The following is a 16,118-nucleotide window of genomic DNA, read 5'->3' on the forward strand; positions in this document are numbered from 1 at the left end:
CTTCATGTACGGCTGGACCCACTGCCACCGTTTCTGCTTGTGAGCTCTGGTTAGGGGCCCAATAGTAGCTTCATGCACTGCAAGCCTCTGGAGGATCCTCCACCTTGAGGTTCCAGAGGCTCCAGCAGCTTCAAATAACTGTTTGCTGCTTTGTAAGGGCATTTTAACAGCTGCTCTCTTAATCTGATGAATTTGTCTAACAGAAACCTTCCTCATTTTGTCTTTATCTGTACAAACCCATCTTTGTTCTGAATCAGCCACAAATCTCTTCACAGTACGATGATAACACTTCAGTTTTAGTTAAATATCTAATGTTTTCATACCTTGTCATACGGCACTACACTATCTGATGATTTTTGTCAGCAGAGATCCTTTCTCTTTCCCATATTGCTTGAAACCTGTGGCCTGCTTAATAATGTGGAACATCCTTCTTAAGTAGATTTCCTTTAATTGAGCTCATGAGACAAACTAATCAACCAGCTCTCTGAAATTAATTTTAGTGATTCAAAGAGTCCTGACACACAATACCATCTATAAATTTAATAGCACAACAACAAATTTAATCTTTATGACACTTAAATCCAATTTGCATAATAATTTGGAACACAGTGTATGTAACCAATTCTTGGACATATAGAAACTGCCCACATTTAAAATTGTCTCCAATAATTGTTAAACCTTCACATTTGTCTCCAGACTTTCTCATGCATGTGGGTTAGGAAGAGATTGCCTTAAGTCATTTTACGTTTCTTAAAAATGTCGAGCTTTCGTTTAATCAAGGATATGTGAAGATAGCTGCTTCCTCTCCGGACTTTTATTTTGAAGAACAAGACAGGTGATGCATGATGAAACAAGGGGAAAAAAAGCCAGACTTAACAGCCTGATCTTAATTTTATATTTTGTAATTAAGTCAAACGAGATTTTAAAAAGCATTCCGATTAACGCTGATTTATTTATTTATTTTTTCAAATCAGCATTCACATGTCTGACACTTTCTCTATGGTAACAAGAGAGAGCCCTGATATTTGGTTTTTGCTCATGTAAAAGTTAGAGAATTAAAAGCCAGGTATGGTTATATATTAGCGTTTAAATCTCCTGTTATTTATTTATTTTTGTAGATATGTTTATTAATTTTTGTTTAATAACAACAACAACACAGAACATAATAACAATATTATTATTTATTAATAATAAATATTTATTTATTTTGTATAATTAGAAACATCTAAGTTCTTCTTCCTTTACTCTGCATTAATTCGACACCCCATGTGTCTGATGAAAGGATCGAAGTAACCAGAATGATGGTTGTTTATCTCTGGATTTTCTTTGTGAATAATTATGACTTGTAGCGAAAAGTACTTCTGCCCAAAGAACAGAAACTAATAGAAAAACTCCCACCTTGCTCACTCTGCTACGCTGCCCACCAGGCGTCAGGTTAGTCAGAAACACAGGAAAATGGTGCATCCGGTGGACCTTCACAATAAAAGCAGGGAAGCTATCCAATTCTTTATAACGAGGTTTACTTTAAGACTTTGTCATCTTTACTCTGCCGCTTATCTTGTTTTGTAATATTCAGAATAAATGTGAATATTTTTGATTTATTTGGTGATTTAATTTACTGAAATAAATGGGGTTTTTTTTCAGTATTATTCTGTTTTATTTCATGGCTCTATAGTTGCACTAGTAAGATATATTCCAATTATATGCAGAACCAAGGCTCCCAATCTGTTTTAGGTTGTCAGAGTGAGATGACCAGACTAGTGATGCTAAAAGGCAAGACAGAATCAATAAAATCAGAATAAATCGCTTTCACTGGAGTTCAATCTGAATTTATTTCCTCTTGTTAAAGACAAAAGAGGCTATCTTGCTACAACATGGAGCTGGTACATCAAAATACTATTTCTTACCCAGAATGGTGTCTATGTATTTGCTCATACATAAACACCATGGGAACACTTTTAATTAGACAAGAAATGAGAAACTGTCTGAACATATTTTTTTTTTTTCTATTTTGCATATGGAAATTGATCTCAATCTGTCTGCAGAGCAATGCTGTTTACATACAAAATGTGTGTTAAATTTCTTCTTAGGGATCACATCACTATTTCAGTATATATATATATATATATATATATATATCCATTCCTTCACCATATCCAAGACTGGTGAAGGAATGGATAAGACTGGTGACAACATAACCAAGTTGCAGGCATAGTGTACAGAAACATCTGTGCAGAATATGGACTGGAAACCCCGAGATCAAAGTAGGAAACACCCCCAAAGGTGGCGGAGAACGCCAGAGCTAAGATCCTGTGGGACGTCCAGATCCAGACGGACAAAATGGTAATGGCGAACCAACCAGACATTGTCGTAGTGGATAAACAACAGAGGAAAGCCGTTGTGGTAGATGTAGCAATACCAAGCGACTGCAACATCAGGAAAAAGGAGCATGAGAAACTAGAGAAATACCAGGGCCTCAGGGAGGAACTGGAGAGGGCCTGGAAGGTGAAGACCACAGTGGTGCCTGTGGTCATCGGGGCCCTCGGGGCAGTCACCCCCAAACTGGACCAATGGCTACAACAGATCCCAGGAACAACATCAGACATCTCAGTCCAGAAATGTGCAGTCCTTGGCACAGCCAAGATACTGCGCAGAACCCTCAAGCTCCCAGGCCTCTGGTAGAGGACCCGAGTTCAGAGGATAAGAACCACCCGCGGTGGGTGAGAAGGGAATTTTTTAAAATATTTTATATATATATGACAAACCTCCCACCTCATTGCGCCTTTGAAATGAGGTGGGAAAAGGATGAAAGCAAGGATATAAAGGAATGACACAACAGCTGAAGAATATTTCCTCCGTATCCTTTTCTTTTTGTGTGTTTTTCATTAAAATTGTGAAATTAAATGCCAAACTTTTCCAGACTTCAACTATTTTGAAGTCCGAAGCGGAAGTGGTTGAATGCATTGTAGCTCTCCTTACGTTGGTTGCAGCGAGAGAGACAGAGAGAGAGAGAGAGAGAGAGAGAGAGAGAGATCTAGCAGGAAAGGAGCGACCAAGCAGGCTGAAGGGCTGCACTAAGAGCGCACCGGGTCCTTGGGCAGCAGGAAGACGCACACCGCTGACATGGGAGTCGAGATCGAGACAGTCACGCCGGGAGACGGTAAGAGCCGCCGCACAGGAGGGGTGGAGAGGGAACGTAGGAGAGCCCGTCTGTCCGCTCTCCTCCTGTCTAATTCTGCTGCAGGACGCAGAAATCACCGCCTGTTCTGCACGGTTCCAACTGAGCGCCTCTCTGCTTCCTCCACAGGAAGGACCTTCCCCAAAAAAGGCCAGACGTGTGTGGTGCATTACGTGGGTGAGTTGGGGAAGGAGATGAAACTTGTCCCCTTTTTCTGCCCCCTTCTCTGGAGATTGCTCTGAGACGAGCTGGGTGACTGCTGCGGGCAACTGTCTCTGCACCCCAAATAAAACCCTGGCTCAGAATAGTTCTATCCTGGAAGCACCGCGGTCAGAAATGATCGGGACCCACAGACACGCTGCGAGGCACAACTGGCATGTTCCTGCCTCACACCTACAGCAGCTGCGGCTCGACTTCCAGCCACACATGTCCCTGGGACTGGTTTTCCTACGAGATATTGCAGGAAAAAGTCCCCCAAAGCGCGTCATGATCGGTGCTCTGGATTCCACACTGCGCTTCAGTAAAAAAATAAAAATAAAATAAAAAAAGCATTCAGGTCATCATCTGTCTGCTCTGGATACAACAATAATACACATAAACAGCGAGCATGATGAATCCCGCCTCAGGATTTCCCCAGAAAGCTAGACAGACAGCCAGACTTTAAATCCTGTCTGATTTCCAGCCTGGTTCCGTCTTTTGTTGGAGTTTCTTCGGGGTCGAGGGGCGGGGTGGTGGGGGGGTCAGTGGCAGTTGAGCTGAGCGGATTAGAATCGTCTGGGAGGCTGGAATAATGGCAGCCCCGCTTGTATTGTTGTTCATTTAATATTTTTCAGCAGACACGCACATGAAAGCAGATTCCCTCCCAACCTCATCAGCATCGCCTCAGCCAGTCCTTCCCTCTGGAGCCGGTCATCCTCCTCACGGATATGAAGCATAAAATTGATTGTCAATTGTAGCATAAAAGGGATTGTTTTTATGGTTTGCAAAAAAAGGAAAGTCATAAATTTCAAAATGTACCGACTAGTGTCAAAATTGTTATTATTATTATTACTATTATTGGTATTGTTGCTATTTAAAATGTAAATAGTTTCGTGCTTCTTGTCCTTTGCTTATGTTATATAACTTTAGAAATATGGTGAATAGGGTGTTTTTACACCGGGGAACTCAGTTTGATTGGGGTCCAAAATTGCAACTTTTGTTACATTTTGGGCTGGTGCAGCTTTCACACTGCACTATTTCAAAGATCCTTTTCTTCGCCTCGCCTGTGGTGGCGCTGCACCAAGATCCACTAAAGAAAACGACAAGAAAACATTGGAAGAAGAAACTGAGCGCAACTTCCATCTCCATGAAATTAAAACCAACAAAAGTGGAGTAATGTCTGATTTTAGCGGTTGAATTTCCAGTTTCATCTTTGATAAAAGACCACAAGCCATTTCTCCCACAGTCGCAAGACATGCACATTTGTTTTGGTTGTATTTATCCAGGATGCCTCGCGCTAAAGTTCGCTTCCTATGTTTCCGGTCCGCTTGCATTCATATATGCATTCCAACCGTACCAGAGTTCACTTCAACAGAACCGGAACCTAGGTTTGTAGGCAAACAAGTTTGCTTTGTTGATCCGCATCAGAGTTCAATTGCACATCAGATTTTTGAGGTGTTTGGAGTGGCCGGGCTGTGTGCAGGCGTTCGCATCGTGTGCTTGTGCTCTCATTTGCTTTTTGGGGTGGACTTCTCTTCTCGCCCTGAGAGTGGGAGGTTTATCATATTTCTATTGGAATGTTGGGTATACACTGGTTGGGGGTGGCCTATTGGGGGGATTCATGTTAGAGGACTGTGGCGGGTGGGGGCACATAGAGTTGGACCTCTGTTGGGGCTGATCTGGTTGACTGGCACGTTTGGACTGTGAACCTTTTTTGCAACTGTGTCTGGATGGGGTCGTTGTCTGAACCGGGGTATTTTGGACGGTACTAACCTCTAGTCTGGACTGATGGACCACTGCACTACTGCAGGAACTCGGGCAGTCTGCTTGGCTCCATCCCAGACTGAAGAGAAGCACCTCCTGAGTTTGGGTGCTAGTTGTCCCTCAGGGGTATCGTTACCTGGACCTAGGAGTACAAAGTGTGTATCGGGAGTGCTAGTGGGTGTATGGCATCCATTTCTGTGTGTGTTTACATTGGGTGAATGGGTGTGGATGTCTGTGCGAGGATGGGAACGTGTGATTGTGTCTGTGTCTGCCTGTTTATCTGCCAGGTTTGGTCTTGGGATGTTCCCTTTCCTGAATCATCTATGTGCCTTCTTACCCCCTGTCACACTTCCTTCTGGTGGCTGGTGCCTCTGCCTGCCAGTACATTGGGGATTTTCGCTGTCTGGGGTTGGATATTTGGATCCAAACAGTGTAGATTCCACTTCTAGTGACTGCTTGGCGCAACCTGGGCACCCTAGCTGTTGGGGGCTTTATACTTGATTTGTGTCTTGGTGTTCATGGCTGGATATGCTGCACATCCAGCCAACAGCATATCCAGTTGGTGGAAACTGTGGGCAGGCCACTTAGGCGTCTGCATTGTGGCTACAGGGGGTTCCTCTGGGACTCGGTGCTCCTTTCTGGAAGGGAGGTGCAGTTGTCCCTGTGGTGGTGCTCTCGGGTCTCTGTGCTTTGGATGTCTGGGCTCCAATTTCCCTCATGTCTGCCTCGGTTGGGTCTGTTGTTCTCCACAAATGCTAGTGAGCATTCTTATGGAGAAACCTTATACACACAAACATGCTCACACATACACACATACACACATACACACATACACATACACACCAGGTCAGGTGTTTTCAGGTACATTTATTTTTGGGCTGCGGTTGCCACTAAATACATCTTGTATTAACTAGAACCGTGTGCTTTTCAGTGATGTTGTATTTTTTAAAATATATATAAGCATATGTTGTTGGTTGTGATGGTTTATTGGTTCTCTGTTGTTGTTTTTTTCCTCTGCAGACCTCTGGGGTGTTGTCTTGCATTCTCTCTATCCTTCTTTCTCTCTCCAAGCAGTTAGAAGTTGCCATGAACAGGCATGGCTTCCGGCTACAAATCGGACAAGACTGTCAGCCGAAGAAGGGTGTGGCACACAGAAGAATGCAATTGTCTTGTTTGGCAATAATTCAACAGACTCAGGAAGAGGCTCAAGTGGAGCATCATAGCTAAAGATGTTTTTCTCTGCTTGTGAAAGTAAATCTGTTGAGAATCGCTGTCTGAGTGCCACACTTTGAAACAGGACACGTTGGGGAAAAAAGAGAGAGAAACTGCAATTCTACTCCATGGTTCCTTGCAAAACTCTTCAAGCCCTTTCCAGATCCAGCTACAATTTCTCTGATGGATTGATGTCTGGGCTTTGACTGGGCCACTCCAGAACATCCATCTTGTTGTCTTCAAACCCTTTCTGTGTAGCTTTAGCGCGATGGTCCAGGTCATTGTCTTACAGGAAAACAACTGTTCACTGAAGCCGTGATCGTCTTGCAGATGGAAACAAATGTGACTAGCCACAGCAAAACCATGAACAAGTCCCATCGGCCATTTCCAGTAAGTTACAGATTATGAAGGTGTGGATTCAAACACATGGACTGTCAACAGGTATCATTTGGAAAGATGTTCCAGCTATGCCTGGAACTCAGACATCATTTTTAAATACTTAATCGGATGTTATAATTAAAAATTAATCATTTACTCTGTACTTCCGTACCTTTTTATAGAATACATTTTACTCTTAATTGAGCAATTACTAGGACAGTTCATTTTTACTTTTTACTTGAGTAAAAATATACTGAATTAGTGGCACTCTTGCCTGAGTACAATTTTTAGGTGCTCTCCCCAGCGCTGCAGTTACCGAGCATTAACGTTTAGTAGCAGCCCGAGGCAATGCATGCAAGCTTCGTTGGTTATTGACGAATTATTAAATACAGCCGTATCTGATTCCCTGCACCACCTTAAATAGTTCTAACCAGTAAGACGTGTCGATACAGATGCATGTTTGTTTTCTTCTGTGCTTACATTTTGTTGATAAAAAAAAAACAGACCAAATGTTCAGCATCCAACAATGTAATAATAATTACAAAGAATATTTATGTTTTCGGTAGCTTCAAAAAAGTCAGGTCTGTGTTCACCTGTTGTTAGTTCTTATTTTTTATCCTTGATTTGAATTTGAGGTGTTTAAACAAGTTAATTCTGATATATCAGTGCCACCCTTCAGTATATAACTGAACAGCACCCCCTGCTGGTGCCTTTATTCTTATTTCTGATTTTAAGGGTAATTTTAATCAAAAACCAAACAAAAAAAACTTATATGAAAGTCCTGGTTTTGCAGAACATTCCAAAAGTGAAAGGTAAATGTCTTTGTTGTAAACTTAGTCACATCGTTTCTTTCTGTAAACATTGGATTTTCTTTCTCTTAAATTCCCAGTTTGTTGCATCGCCTCTGTTTATTGCGGCAGCTTGTATTCTTTGAGAAATGGACTTCACTGATGGAAAAACAATTTTCTCCATCAATCAGATTACAGCATTCTCTACCACAGCTGAGGGATCAACTCTGTAAGATACAGCTAACCTTTTATTTTGTTTAAACACAGATTTTTGCTACAGTAGCCTGGCCATTTCCTTGCTACGCAATCCTCCTTGATTCTCATTTCCCTCAAGTGCTCTGTCTGGGACTTCTCACATTGAGTTTGATTTATCAGAATGAATTGAGCAGCTAAAGTTGGAGTATGATGAATATTTAAGACATTGTATTGTTGGCAAAAATGTTGCAGCCCCTCTTATTGATAGATACCTCGCTCCGCCTGGCACTTCTCTCATCGCAGTTTGTAGCACAGGCGATTTCTAGTAAGCTTTATAATGTAGCTTCTTCACGATCAAGTTGACACATTTCATACATCACTGCCAAACATTAGCGGTTGGCTAAAATTAGTTCCAGTTGTTTGAAGCGTCACCAGAGTCCATGCCTCAAGCAAGCAACTGTTTCTCAATAATCAAGGGTCCAGACTCTCTGTACGAACTAAAGAGTAGAACTTGGAGGCTTTTACCAGGCTGGCGCTACAGAGCTCCATTTGCAAAAACAACAGTCTGGCAGCAGTCAGAGTGCCCACATCAGAATTAGGCATATTTGCAGTAATCCAACCTGCTCTGAACTGAATTCAGGTTCCTTGTTTGTGGGCACAGTCTTGGCCAATAAAGCTGATTATGATCTACTTATCTTAGATTAGGTCCAGTGGGGAAACCCAGACACTCCTTTACCCAGCAACACTCTGCAGCTAGTTCTGGGAGCTTTTTGGTGCAGTGCCACCATAAGCGAGGGGGGGAAAAAAAGGGTTTTCAAAGGGTTTGGGTCATTTGACAGTGCAGAGCGTGAAAGAGAACAGCAGCAGCTGGAAATATAACAAATGTCGCAATTTTGGTTCTCAATCGAACCGAATCAACTGGACTATCAGGCGTGAAAACATCCTAAAAGTCACTGACCAAGTGCCCAAACTGGTTGTTAGAATGTTTTTTTGCTCTCCAGTATGACTGTACATATATCAGGACGTTGACTAGCAGATTGGAGGGGAATCAGATACGGTAACATTAGCTTGCTTGCTTCAACATTATGTAACTTGCAGTAAGGCCTAATTTTAGTCTTTCACCACAAGGCATTTCTGTTTAGAAGACGGCTTATGTTCTCCTTATTTCTTTTTTTTTCAAGGAGTATCACCCAGTCTGCAGGATTTCCTTTCTTATCCATTTTCCTGACAGAATACAAACAGCCCTGACATTTTACATGAAACAGGATATTCTATTAAAAAGCCAGCCCTTTATTTTCCCCATGCAGTGTGAGGATCTCTTTGAAGTGATCCTTCTGCAGGAAAACAGTCAGTGTGATGCTATGGTTATCAGTGTATTGTGCTGTTGGCTGATGAAATGGGGGGGGGGGGGGGGGGGGGGGGAAGCCTCATGATGCTTGGATCGAACCTTTTGGCTCTTCTGGATAATTCCATTAGGCTGCTATCAGACTGTCCAGCAGCGGAGAGGAGTCCCACTCAGCTGGCTGGATTAAAGGTTGCATCCCTCCCAATAAGATGAGCAAAGCTGCACCCACACAGACACATCACGCCATGCACACCCACATCTTGTTGGTGCTAATGGCTCTAAAAGCCTGGCTGTGAATTATTTTTGGGAGGCGGCTTCCTTGGAGGTTGATGCATGGGTTTTCCTGACGCCGCCCACAGACGGCTGCGGTTGCTGCACAGAAGGCACAAAGTTCATTTATTTTTCTGCCAAAAAGCAAAGATAACGGCATCAACCCATCAAGGAAAAGGTATTTTATCTCTAATAGTAGTTTTGATAACCACAGTGTGGTCACGAAGCAGAAGTAGTGCAAAGATTGAAGCAATGTTTGCAGTGGTTAACAACGCTTACTAAAAATGCACCAGAAAATCTGCCCCAGTTTCCTTCATTTTGGGTGACATGCGAACTGCCGTAGCTTAAATGTGAAGTGAACCTTCTGCACCGATCTTCTCTACAACTTCACCGCTGTATAGCTTTTACAGTTAAACTTATTGAAACGAGTACAATATTTTAAATTGTGCATAACAAAGCACATAAAATTTCTTTGCCAGACAATGGAATTATAATTATAAAAAGAGAAAGCAGCTACAACTTAAAGGGAACTGAGATTTTCAAAACACTTTTGAGTCAGAATGGTGACAATGGAAAGATTTACTTCAATTAAAGGGGTCAATTTATGGGTCTCTCTTTACAGTGAGATAAAACAATATAAATCTCTTTCTCTTCTAAAAGAAATTTGAAAATTATTATGACGCAGCAATATGGTAATGAATCAGCTGATGTGTTGCTGTGTAATTTTTGAAATATGTTTGTGATAGTCTTCTGAGCTGAATAGCAAATTTTCTTAGTGAGTAGGGACCAGATATAGGTTTCTGCTTCTTTCTGCTTCTTTTCATTTTTGATTTCTTTTAGGTGTTACGTGAACTGTTCGTATTTATTATTGAGTGAATGAAATTAAATGAAGTAAAGCGACTTGTCGCTTCAAAAAACTGGAATCTACAGATCAGGTTTTTTTAAGTTCTGTTATTGGCCAGAAAACTGCAATAAAAGTGGTGTACCGCTAACACTTAGCTGGAAAGACTTGAGATGGTTTTACTGTATGTATTAGGCATCATATTACTATTATTAATATTGTTATATTTTAGCTAATCAGAATACTAGACTTGGAAATTTTCAATCGATTACACCTCAATTTCTTTGAAGGAATACATAAATATAACATGCTATAAAAACTCTACAAACTAGCTGCCTGTCTAACATTTCTGTTCCTCTCTGCTTTTTCCAAAGGCTCCCTGACGGATGGACGGAAGTTCGACTCATCCCGCGACAGGGACAAGCCTTTCCGGTTTAAGCTCGGCAAACAGGAAGTGATCCGAGGGTGGGAGGAAGGCGTGGGGCAGGTAGGCTGAAGGGTGTTAATAACAGTATTATTAAACAGCATGTTTGTTCGACAAGAAAAAAACTACTTTTGGGAGTTGTTAGAAAACAACTACATGGACTGAAACAGAAAGCCTTTGGAAAAACCCAATCTTTAAAGCTGCAGTATGTATTTTTTTTTCTTTCTCAAAATCCAAACAGCAGAATCTTTCTCAAAATTAATTTTCTAAAACATATCTCCAAGGAATTTCAGATAAGTCTGTAGACAAACTCATAAAAGAAATCATAACCAAGTCTTATTTTATCTGTTTAGCAAATAAATTTTAGATTAAAAACATATTGACAAATGACAACAATTCTACGTCTAATTGAAACACAATTGTTCTTAATATTCACCCTGACTTTTTTGTTTTTTAATGAAATTCTTCTCTGTAATTCATCAGTTTTCTTTCATTGCAAATGACTTCTAGAAGGAGTTTATTATAGGCTTAGTACAGAGCCAATGCTGTTGTAAGCTCTACTAAATCATAAAATTTTAAAGCAATGTAAGAAATATTTCATTAGTTGGATGAGAATAGGCTCAGATGCAGCTACAACTCAAGTAGCCTTCTTCGGGGGAATGTAGAATTACCTATTCAACACTAAATATTTGAATCTAATTGTCATTATTTTTGTAGAAATCTGTTTCCACTTTGACATTAAAGGGATTTTCTTCTCAAAACATGGCAAATTTAGTTCATTATGGTTTATTTGTAAAAGCAGCAAACCGAAAAAAAGGATAAGATATCCAAGTGGGTGAATGTTTTGGGGTTTTTTTTTTTATATGCACTGCACTAGGAATCCCATGAAAGGTTGTGTTTTGTTCCTGTTGATAACATTTATCTCTTGAAATACGTGAAGTTATTAGTGTTTGGTCAGAAACATTTCATAAGCTACACTCTCTGTTAACTGAAAAAGGCTTTTTTAATTTTTTTTCCCCTCTGGGATGTTGATGGCTGCTGCGTGAGCTGCTGAGAGTAATGTTAGGTCTAAATACCTATTAAACAAAACACAGGAAAGACAAGAGAATTAAATTCTTTTTGTACTCGCGAGGAGAGCAGACAGAGAGATGCTTTCAGTTACAAATCTCCAACCGCTCTGAAAACACATCTCCCGCTCCCTCTATTTTATTGCTTTTTTAGGGGACCCTCTTACACTGAGCGCTTTAACTCTCAAAGGGAGGGGGAAACAATTTATCACATTGTTGCAGCGCTAATGACATTTACTATTAGACACATGTTATCTACACTCTAAATCTTTCTGCTCCAGTCGAGTACCAGACACGGCGTCGAGTACCACAGGAGAGCAGACAGAGTTGTCTCCGCTATCTCCACGAAGGCTTCACTGCTCTCTTTCTCAAAGAGGTCACAGGAAGGAATCATAATTATTCAACACACAGAGACATTACTTAGAATAGAGGAAAAAGAGAAAAAGCATATAATTAAACATTATCTAAATGTTACTACAAAGCTACATGATACAACGAATATTTGATAATTACTAAAAATACAATTTATCCAACAAGTAATAACAGTGGAACTGACGTAGTAAAAGTGAAACATCATTAACAATTCTAGATGCTCCCCCTCACCCCGCCATGTCTCCTGCGAGATATTGCATTATGAGCAGCTCTGCAAACCCATTATCTCTCCTCTCTGTGTGCCTCCTCCTGCTCTCTCCAGATGAGTGTGGGTCAGAGGGCCAAGCTGATCTGCTCGCCGGACTTCGCTTACGGAAACAAGGGCCACCCGGGCATCATCCCCCCCAACGCCACGCTGATCTTTGACGTGGAGCTGCTCAGTTTGGAGTGAAGGCGAGCCGCCGCCTGTTTGTTGCGTAAGTCGTTTACAGAAGCAACTTACACAATAGCTGTCAGATGGTAGCGATAGCCACCATCCGATAGCGACGCATGATGCCGCTCTGATCTCGGTGCGATCAGCCAAAGCATTTTGACATTTTTGTCGAATGAAATAAATAAAAACGGTAATTAATGGGGAAAAACTGCACACCGTGCATTCATAAAACTAAAACATACTGAAATTATGCGTATTACGTCCTGCGTTTTTTTTGTGTTCATGAATCTATTTACTGGCGTTTTTATCTGATGTGAAATGTATGTTTTTCCCGTTCCCTCACACAAACAGTTTACGTCTGCCGTCGGCAAATTACGTCACTGCGTACTCCTCCTGGTGGCACCTACGCTGGTCTGCAAAATGTCAAGAACAAAAGTTGTGAGAAAACACCATTCAGTTTGTGGTTCCATAATAACTGAATACATTTTTTTTTAAAAATTATATTTTCTGTTGCGTATTTGTCACGCAATCGACGTATAAACAATCACAATACGATACTTTGACCTTTTTGAATCCTCCACCTAAAATTTAACCAAAGCTCGAAAAAAAACTAATAAAAACTGAAACTGAGACTAAGCAATATTTAACCAATGATAACTAATGATACCTAGCAAACACACTTTAAAAACTAATTAAAACTAACTGACTTAGACAAACAAAAATTCACAACGAAATAAAATTTAAGTGTAATGAAAAACCCAAAACTATTGTAACCCTGGTGCCAACTCTGATCCTGTTAGCGGCCAGAACTCTACGGATTGGAACTAGAAGTATTGGGAGAATGGATGTTGACTCTACAGAGGCTATGTGTGTATGCTCTTGCATTGTATACCTGGTGGTGTTTTAATTATGTTTTATAAAGTGTTTTAATTATGTTTTATATAGTGCTTTGATTATGTTTTTATGTAATTCTTTCTCTTATAAAATCTTTACCTACTGGGTCGGGGACCATAGATGATTAAATAAAATTAGCATCTATATTATACCCCGGACCAGCACATTTATCCATCTACAGTAAATAGTAAATTGTGAGACTGCAAAAAAGTGCAACATTGTCACCGAGGCTGATGGATCTTGTTCTATTTATGGTATGATTAGGTTCAGGACTTTGACACGTAAATTTCTATTAATTAGTTACATACATAGCTTTAAAAATGTTCAACTCAGTTAATTGTTTTTTTTTATACATACAAAAGTTCTGTCCAAAACCTTTATATTCACCGTTTCTGGTACGCCAATAAATCTGACGCACAAGCGACATCCGCTAACAGCGGACGACGAAGCCGCTTCACTCGGTCCACTGCTGGTTAATCTTGGCTCCATAATGATTTGATGGGATGATGCAAAAATTATGGCTGTGTTCAAGTTGTGCTAAAAGGAGTTAGCTTATCAGTAAAGCTATTCAAATAGCACCTCGATGCTAAACATGCCGCAGTAGCACAGACATCCCCTAATCAAATGCCCTCTGACCTCTGTTGAATTAGCTCAGCCACTTGAAATGGGGTGAATATTTTATGCAATCACTTATTTTGTTACATATTTTTATTTAATTCTTTTTATTTTGTATAAATCAGTTTTCAATTTTTTGTAAAAACAATTCTCCTTTTTGTCATCCTCACAGTTAACTTTGCACCTGGGCGACCCGAAGAGAAGCTTGGAAAGTCTGGGCATGATTCTTTCAATTCAATGTTTTCATCACTGTCTGTTTTTGTTATTTTTTGTTTTTCACTCGTCCTCCATTTTAAAATATTTCTTTTCGATCCTACATTTTTTAAAAGTCTTGAATTGTTACTTTTTTAAAAGAAAGTGTTTGTTTTGTTTTGTTTTTATTTCTTAGTGTTCTGTTTGTGTGTAAACACAGTGAATTGGGTGTATGATATGCCATTGAATCACTAAGCAGCAAGGTTTAGCTTTTATGAGCCAGTGTGTTCTGGTATTATAAAATTCTGCAGCTTTTTATATTATATCATATTAGACAGAAAAGTGAGCACACATTTAGGATTTTAAAGGCTTGAATCGTATTAGTTTTGCCTGAGTTCTAATAAAAGGTCATACTTAAAACTGAGATTTCTGCAGAAACAAAAACCCTGCGTTATTATTTCTGTTAAAGAAGCGTGGGAAGAGTAATTGGTGGGAATGTTAAACCAGGCTTAGTTCTAGATACTTCTCGTGTGGCTAAATATGGTTAGTACCTTACCCTGTGTGCATGTTAAAAATCTGATGGCATTCATTTGCATCCTTCCTTTCTCTTTAAACCCCATTTAAAGCCATACCTAAGCACTGCACAAGGAGGACCGTGCCGATGCACAGGAATAATTGGAACAGAAATTAGTCTGTGATGCTTGAAACTTACAAAAGGTGGGCAGGGATTTTAACTCTTGACACTTTGTGTAATAACTTGAATTATGCATTTTCTTTGATGCCAAGTGTCTCTCTCTGAGAAAATACAGAAACTGTCCTTTTTAGAATTACTGTTAGTAATGCCGTCCCAGCGGATGTTGGAGTGGAGGTGTGCCGTGAAGGAAAAAAAAAAAAAGGTAACATTATCCGAGTGTTTTTTCTACCTAAACTAGTTTTAAATGGAGTCTAAATGAATGACTTGTGCTGGCCTGGCTCTCTGACACTGACCACGGCTGTCCATGTTACTTGCTTGCCGTGCTGCAAGCGGCAGACCGTCTGTACTGTGTAGTTTTACGTGCTGAGATGTTACTGTGTGCAGGCTAAACCAATGATGTATTTAAAATAAAATAAAATACCCTCCGACTGCCTGCAGTGTTCATTTCATTGTTACTTGATTTCTCATTTTTCCACAAAGAAAGAAAAAGAAAACGGCTGATGATTAAACATAAACCAGCGTAACTGAAGTGGTTACGCTTGTTTTTCACTTGTTATCCAATTATCTTTTCAAACATACATAACACTTTAAAATATGACCATTCTGTATGAAATGAGACGGACCTAATAATGAAGTAAGCAAGTAAACGTTTCACTGAATTATGAATTGAAGACAAAGTGGAAATTTTCCCCCATGCACTATAAAATTGCATAATCATAGAAAACATGTTGCACAATTTTGTTTGAACAACTATATACATTTATTTATTTTTACTTTTTTTTTAATGCATAACCATAACAACAAGGTTGTTTTTCTGTCTGGAAGCGGCTGATTATAATCTCAAAAATTGAAATAATAATACTTGAGCTGTGTCGCCAAATCCCAATGAGAAGAGAGAGAAGGAGGAAGTTTAAACCATTTCTTCAATCAATCATAACAAGCAACACCAGCATCTCTCAGCCCTGTGTTCTAATCATACAGACAAAGATTTAAAGAGCAAAAGCAAATGAGGTGAATTATCAGCGCCTGCTAACACTTGATGGACTCAAACAGGAAGTGTGGCCTCTGCTGGCCGGATGCTGAGCTGTTATGTCATGACAGTCACAAGACTATTATACAGCAGCAGTCTTCAGTCAGACGTCAAACTAAAGTGATTGCTACCAGAGATGCTTTATGTCTACATCTTCACCACCCACAATTATCCTTTTGACAATTATGTGGATTACATGAGTTATGACAACATTTAATTTGCTTTTGG

General features: G+C 40.1%; 1 protein-coding gene across 2 annotated transcripts; it reads left to right on the forward strand.

Annotated features, from left to right (window-relative positions):
* The first annotated feature begins 2,989 nt into the window (after positions 1-2,989).
* Positions 2,990-15,288, forward strand: fkbp1ab (FKBP prolyl isomerase 1Ab). 2 transcript variants are annotated; one of them, XM_028023232.1, is made up of 5 exons: positions 2,990-3,160; positions 3,308-3,355; positions 10,544-10,656; positions 12,355-12,485; positions 14,147-15,288. In XM_028023232.1, the coding sequence occupies exons 1-4, from the start codon at positions 3,124-3,126 to the stop codon at positions 12,481-12,483; spliced, it is 327 nt and encodes a 108-aa protein (XP_027879033.1). In that variant the 5' UTR covers positions 2,990-3,123; the 3' UTR covers positions 12,484-12,485; positions 14,147-15,288. The 2 variants fall into 2 exon arrangements, with proteins under 2 accessions (XP_027879033.1, XP_027879024.1); XM_028023223.1 differs by having other exon boundaries at positions 2,994-3,160; positions 12,355-12,508.
* The last annotated feature ends 830 nt before the right edge of the window (positions 15,289-16,118 follow it).

The sequence above is a fragment of the Xiphophorus couchianus genome, chromosome 1 (genome assembly GCF_001444195.1).
Source record: "Xiphophorus couchianus chromosome 1, X_couchianus-1.0, whole genome shotgun sequence".
In the NCBI taxonomy this organism is placed as follows: domain Eukaryota; kingdom Metazoa; phylum Chordata; class Actinopteri; order Cyprinodontiformes; family Poeciliidae; genus Xiphophorus; species Xiphophorus couchianus.